This window comes from Solanum tuberosum, unplaced genomic scaffold (genome assembly GCF_000226075.1).
Source record: "Solanum tuberosum cultivar DM 1-3 516 R44 unplaced genomic scaffold, SolTub_3.0 scf00035, whole genome shotgun sequence".
In the NCBI taxonomy this organism is placed as follows: domain Eukaryota; kingdom Viridiplantae; phylum Streptophyta; class Magnoliopsida; order Solanales; family Solanaceae; genus Solanum; species Solanum tuberosum.
This window is the reverse complement of record NW_006238963.1, coordinates 611672-618791: the sequence shown is the minus strand read 5'-3', so window position 1 is coordinate 618791 and position 7120 is coordinate 611672. Positions and strand designations below refer to the sequence as shown.

Sequence of the window (7120 nt, the reverse complement as noted above, 5' to 3'; positions counted from 1 at the left end):
CACAAACACAAACACAAATACAAATTATACATTTGTATTTGTATAATTTGTGTTTGTATAAAGTGAGAGAGAGACTGACAGAATAGAATCGAGAGAGAGGCGAAGGATAGATGACTGAAAAAGAGCAGAGAAGCGAGCGAGATTTCAGAGAGAGGCGAGAGAGAGAAATGTAATTATAGCTAGAAGTAAGTTCCGACTTGTAATTAATGCAAACTGTAGTTATGTTAGTTAACTAACTAATATATGTTTGCTTAACCACGTAATTTCTCCATAATTTAATTGCTATATATAAATTTTAGTGTACTATATGTTGCTTAATTGGTTATCTATCTATAATTCCACATAACTAATACTGAAGAAATTTATGTATTAATTATTTTATATAGGATAAAAGATGGAATAATTAAACATTGCATAACTTATACTTTCATTACTAATACGTGCACGACTATAATCCTTACATTACCAAATACCTACATGGCTCTAACCAACATTCAAGTGACCCCTAATAGTTACATGGAACACTAAAATTATCCATGTTTTAAAATTTGCATAAACTTTAATTATATATTGTTTGGTTGCGAAAATTGGGAAAAAATTAATCTCTATATAGAATCTAGCATAAGTTATACAATGTTCTATTATTTTTTTCTTTTTTTCCACTTAAAACATAACATTGTGTTTGATTTATGTTTTTCTTTTCTACATAACTAATATATATATAAGTTATGAAAGAATCACGATCTATGTATATTATTTTATACATGATAGAAGATGAAATAACTAATACATAGCATAACCAATATTTTCATTACTAATATTTACATAACTAATCTCTTCATTATTAATACCTGCATAACTATAATCACCGACCAAATTGACCTCTAAATATTGAGGTGTAACCAGGGCCGACTTAACAAGATTGGGGGGCTTGAAGCGAAATTTAAGGGAGGGCCCCTAATATTTTACTTTTTCATCATATATACTTTTATTTAAAATCTATTTTTCTAGCCTTTTTAAATGCGAAATCATTAGTTATTGTTTTATAATCAATTTGTTTTAATAATTCCTTTTCACTTGATAATATAGCTAATCCATTCAATCTCTCTTGATACATCGTTGATCTTAAATAAGATTTAATCAATTTTAGTTTTGAAAAACTTCTTTCGGCTGAGGCAACGGTTAGAGAAACTGTTAACATTATTCTATAAGCAATAGGTGTATTTGAAAAAGAATCAAGTCTTTTATTTGATTGTATATTTTCGTTAGATCATTATCTTCTACATGTATTATTTCTCTTAACACCTTCAATTCAAAAAATAAATCTAAACTATCAATAATAGAATAACTATTATGTGTTAAAGTTCAAGGTTAAGACAATGTTTTTAAAATTCTCATCATCTAGTGATATCAATTTACCACTAAATAAGAAACAAAAAAATATTTTCATATGATTCAATTGGTTCAAATCTATTTTGAACTGAAAAAAATAGATTCAATATTTTGTGATTTCGTATCAAAAATATAAAGTAATCAACTTTAGATTCAAGGGACTTTGTGATTTCGTTATTAATAATTTCATCAAATTATTTCTTACGAAATTCGGGTTCTATATTCATTTCATATGCAATTTCCTTAGTAGAAATCATAGCACACACAGTACATATAATTTTTTTTTAAAAAATAACATTCATAAGTAATTTTTTTTAAAAATAATGGGGCCCTCCAAAAAATGAGACTCCAAACGATTGCTTTAGTGACCTAGGGGTTAAGACGGCCCTGGGTGTAACAAGTAAGTCCAGCAACATTTGTGTGTATGGATTTTGGTGTAGGGAATGTCTTATTTGCTCAGCTGTCATGATCTGTAATGAGGTGATGTCTCATTCTACCAACAAAAAAATAATAAGAGAGACTCTTCTTCTTTCCAGGTCATACAAAGAAAAAGAAACCAAAAAGGCTCATAGTGTGGAACTGTGGATACAAGGAAAACACTTAAATTTGATATATGGATTTTCTCACCTTTTCTTTTGATTCCTTTCAATTATTATGTCTCTCCAGTAAAAGTTACTACTCTTTCTTTTTCACTGTTCCTAACCTAGTAAAGACAAAAACTTTTTTACTATCACTTACATCTCCTCTTTTGATCCTAAGTCTTTCGAAAACAATCTCTGCCTATAAAGGCAGGAGGGATAAGGTTTATGTATAGTGGTAATGACAAAATTTCGTTAAAAGTGTTAATGATTTAATATATATATATATATATATATATATATATATATGAAAAATAATTTTTGACCTATATACTCTCTTCGTCCACTTTTAATTGTCGTGGTTTTCTTTTTTAGAGTTAAACGATAAGTACTTTGTCTAACATTTTACTATGTATTTTTTCCTTATCATATTGATATGAATGCAATTTATAGTACTTTTCGTATAATTTTTGAATATCTAAATTTTTTGTTTAAAATATCGAATTAATGTAATCTAATTTAACTTTAAAAATTAGTCAAAATTGACTTTCGAAAAGCGTAACATGACAATTAAAAAAATGGACGGAGGGAGTACTTCATATAATTTTTCGACGAAGGGTGGTCAAGTGTCCGACTAGCTACCCTAAGCTATATGTGGCTACCCCACAGTATATCCTAGCCTTCCTAAATACTACTTGTGAGATTACATTGAATATATTGTTTGTTATTGTAGTTATAACTACTCATTACACTGGATATATATTGTTGTTGTAGTTACAATTACTCATTACACCGAATATGTTATTTGTTATAGTTCTAGCTACTCATTACACTGAATATATTGTTGTTGTCGGAGTTAAAAAGCTACTGAGATTGGATGACAACCTCTCTCCATTATGAAAGGTACCCCAAGACTTTACAAAAACACATTTTATTAGTTATTTCATGTGAAAATTTGAGGTTTGTAACATCCCCCTTATATCAAGATTTTATCTTATTAAGATAATTTTATTCTTTGTGTGTGGAAATTGTTAAGACATACACCTTTAATGCCAACTATCTTTCTACACAGAGGAATCAAAAAGTACTTGTACAACTGATAAGGTATGTAATCTTAACTGAATTGGTGTAAAGAGAGACAGGATCTGAAGAAAGCTACTCATATTAATTCCTTTTTCTTTAGTTTTACTGAGCAGGCAAAAGAGGGGCTCTTAAACTATGGTAGAGCTACTTTCTTGAATGACATATGTTTGTGTGAATGCATGGACAAGAAAGTGGGGTACTATGAAACTTTAGCCCAATGAGTTGTCTTATGGAAGGAAATTGGCTGCATTGCTTCCTTACCATTTCTCAAATGGATTCTTGAAAATCAACATTTCTCAGTAATTATTTTTTTGAAGTAGTACATAATAAAAGTGTACAATCAAGAGGACCACCATTTCTTGATCTGAACTTTAGTACTGATGGAGTGAGTTCATCAAGTTGCTACCTTTATTCATTCATGAAGAAGGACATGAGACTTTTTCAACAGTAATTTGAACCACAAACTGTCAATGTTCAAATTGGATGATTTTCTTGAATGGCAAGTTCATTTGCAGCTATAGCAGGAGGAATTGGAGGGGTTGTAGTAGTGTTCTTGGGAGTGATTTTCTTTGTATGTTTTCGGAGTTTTCGCGGAAGGAAGTATTCAAATAGGAATTCAGACTCAGCTTCTTCAGATCCATCTGCAGTAGGTAATGTAGCAATCATCACTATCTAGGTATGGAAATTTACGCGATGCTAACTCTAAGTGTTTCAGTGGAGCTGAAAAGGGGAGGATCTTTTGGTCCATCAAGGCTGTTCAGAATGGAAGAATTGGAGAAATCTACAAAGCATTTTGATGAGAACAGTCTCATTGGCTGTGGGAGTTTTGGTCTGGTTTTCAAAGGATTGCTTTGTGATGGAACTGTTGTTGCTATAAAAAGGCGTTTAGGGACTCCAAAACAGGAATTTACTGAAGAGGTATGTTTAGCTATTTAAAGGGGGGTTGATTGTTTAATTGAATTACAAGAAAAGGGCAAGACAACAAGGAGTGGATTAGTCCTACTCATGTTTTCACTTCATTCATTCCCTTCTTAAGGAATCGATACAATTTTTCCTACTTCATATTCCTGTTTTAGAAGTGGAAACCATCTAATTCAATTTTATGTCTGATCACTACACATATGATTCTAAAGCTAGCTATTCTCTAACTTTGCATTTCGAATAATAGGTTGCTCGTTTATCAAGGATTCAGCACCGCAATTTGGTCAGTCTTTTAGGCTACTGTCAAGACAGTGGATACTCCATGCTGGTTTTCGAGTATTTGCCTAATGGAAGCATGCACAATCACTTGTATGGTAGGGCTCTATTGAGTAGACATTACCCGCGATTATATGCCAAAGCTGAATATTGGTTCTTTTGTCAGACACAGGAAAGGAATTTGCAACAAAGCTAGAATTCAAGCAAAGGTTATCTATTGCTATTGGAGCAGCTAAAGGTATATCATAAAGACTCGTTCGAGTTTAAGTGTCCTGATTTATCCAAGAATGACACTAAATTTGATCTTAAATGTAACAGGTTTAAGTCATTTACATAGCCAACACCCTTCAATAATCCATGGGAACTTTAAAACAGCTAATGTTCTGGTTGATGAGGACTTCATTGCCAAAGTTGCAGACGCGGGGATTCTAAAGCTACTCGAGAAAATTGATGATGCAGGTCCTTCTGGCTTGAGTTCTTTCAATGCTTTTAAAGATCCAGAGTAAATAGCACTTTACCTCATTTGAAGTTGTAGAAACTTGACTTTGAATTACTTTTTGATTCGTTTTCTGTTCCGTGTTCAGGATAAGCCAAATTGGAATTCACTGTGAGACAAGTGATGTTTACAGTTTTGGAGTATTCCTGTTAGAGCTTGTAACTGGTAGGGATGCTTCACATATAGATGAATTTGGATCAAACCAAAGTGTACTTGATTGGGTAAGTTAAAAGAACCAAAATTCAATATCTCCATCTGCATCATTCATCATGTTTATTACTGAATATGTTTATGTAAACTTGGCAAAAAGGTTGAAAAACAGCTGAGTTCAGAGCAGTTAGTGGATCATAGGCTGCTGGGAAGCTTCACTGCTGAGGTGATGAGGGATTTCGTCAAGATAGCGTTGAGATGCATGAGTTTCCCTGGTAGATATAGACCAACCATGGAAACGGTCGTGTTGGATCTTGAAAAGATTCTTGAGAGGGAGATGATGCACACAACTGTTATGGGAGAAGGTACTTCCACTGTTACTCTAGGGAGTCAATTATTTACAAACTGAAGCAACGACGGAGTCATCAATTACACCTAGTCTGTTTTCATGAATGAATTCGGCCTTTGGGCTACAAGTAAATGTACATCAGCTTAAATAGTTTTTCCCTCCCCAACTTCTTCTGCTTCATCTAACAAAGCTAGATGAGCGGAGGGCCGGGGCCTGAATTATTAATCGCAACATTTTTTCGTTTAAAGTCCAATACCCCTAATAGGTGTTTAAGGACATTATTGTTTGATTCATGAATATTATTCATCATGTTTGATAGAGTTGATGTGATATGGTGAAAGAAATGATCCATTTTAGATTGTGGTTGTGGCCTTGATGATTATATTTTAACTAGAAAAAGACTCATGTTCAATAAAGTTAAATGAAGTTCATGATATTAGTACTCTTGAAATTCCAGTAGTTTATTCTCATTGGATTTAATCTCAAGATGAATATCGATATCCCGGTGCAGATCATGAATTAGAAGATCTAACAGCACATTCAGAGCATGAACATGATCACATTTGAAAGTATGGACTCTGAAATAGAGTCCAGTAAGATACCTCCAAGGACTTAGAAGGCGAAAATCGTTCAATAAGATAAATGGTCATAAGAGATTTCTCAACCTTCAGTATCCAACATGTTTCTGTCATTGATGTAGTCGTACTGGATATCGTAAAACTGCTATCCTGCAATGTAGTTAACCATTCAATCAACTTAGCCTAATACCCTTGCCAAAACGAGCACGTAAAGTAGAAAAAAAGGCGTAAATCATGCTATAACCATAAGGATAACTCGTTAATTACCATAGTTAAGCTAATTCATAGTTTTGATGAGTTTAAGTTATATAGACTAAAAGTATTCGTAATAAAAAGTCAAAATTTTCACTTAAATAGTATGCAAGTAACTTTTTGCAACACTTTCTTGGTAAATTTGAGGCTCCTTATCCCACAGGCACATACATACATAACCCGAGAATCATACCAACTATTACCTACCTCGAATCAAGCCTCTGATATGTAGAAACAACAAAATAGTAAACAAATTAAGAACAAAGACAGACAGAATCCTCTGGAAAGAAAGAACTTTTTATCTTCTTCAACATCGTCCAGAGCTTCGATGGCCTTGTCGGTGGTCAGAGAAATCGAAGAATGGTCGTGTAATATACACTTGAATGTTTAAGTTTTAACCTCTCACAAACGCCATGAATTCGACACCAATGAAGACTTGTTCAGCTTCAACCTGCTCCGACTAACACCAGCTCAAATGTTGGCCAAAATCCTATTAAAAACTATTCAATACACAAAATATATTTGAAACAAGACCTAAACATTATATGATATTATTGAAGAACTATTGTATACGAACAGAAAGAGTAGATTGCATGAATATCTAAAATATTATGATAAAAAATGGTTCTCGATGTTGTAAAGCAAATATGGATGCCATGTGGCCCCCAACAATTTGAGGACTTACATCACTTGTAATAGTGTAAAGCCAAGGCTCATGCCTTGTGGGACTAACCCATTGGAGGGCCACCATCACTTGACCAATTAAAATGGCCAAGTTATACATTTGCAAGTCATCTTTTGGCTATAAATAGCCATTACATTTACAAAGGAATATATACGTATTGAAATACATTACTCTCTCAATTGTCCTTCTTTCAGTATATTAATTTTAGTTAGTTATTTTATAACACGTTATCAGCACGAGTCTCTGCCAGTTCAAGTAAAGACTTTAAAAGCCTCGAAGGTATAAATTTTTCTTTCTTAAATAATGTCAAATCTTTCTAAACTTGAATTTCTTGCTTTAGACATATCGGGAAAAGGCTAT

At 32.8% G+C, this 7120-nt stretch overlaps 1 protein-coding gene across 1 annotated transcript; it reads left to right on the top strand.

Annotated features, from left to right (window-relative positions):
- The first annotated feature begins 2854 nt into the window (after positions 1–2854).
- LOC102596287 (proline-rich receptor-like protein kinase PERK15) lies at positions 2855–5565 on the top strand. The gene is made up of 8 exons (XM_006342697.2): positions 2855–3074; positions 3154–3703; positions 3769–3971; positions 4222–4348; positions 4417–4488; positions 4569–4752; positions 4835–4967; positions 5057–5565. Exons 2-8 carry the CDS (start codon positions 3550–3552, stop codon positions 5303–5305), a joined length of 1122 nt encoding a protein of 373 aa, XP_006342759.1. The 5' UTR covers positions 2855–3074; positions 3154–3549; the 3' UTR covers positions 5306–5565.
- The last annotated feature ends 1555 nt before the right edge of the window (positions 5566–7120 follow it).

Coding starts and splice junctions, on each gene's coding strand:
- LOC102596287 (XM_006342697.2), top strand. CDS start 3,550: ATGGCAAGTTCATTTGCAGCTATAGCAGGAGGAATTGGAGGGGTTGTA. Junction 4,489..4,568: donor TGCTATTGGAGCAGCTAAAG/GTATATCATAAA, acceptor TAAATGTAACAG/GTTTAAGTCATTTACATAGC. Junction 4,753..4,834: donor AATGCTTTTAAAGATCCAGA/GTAAATAGCACT, acceptor TTCCGTGTTCAG/GATAAGCCAAATTGGAATTC.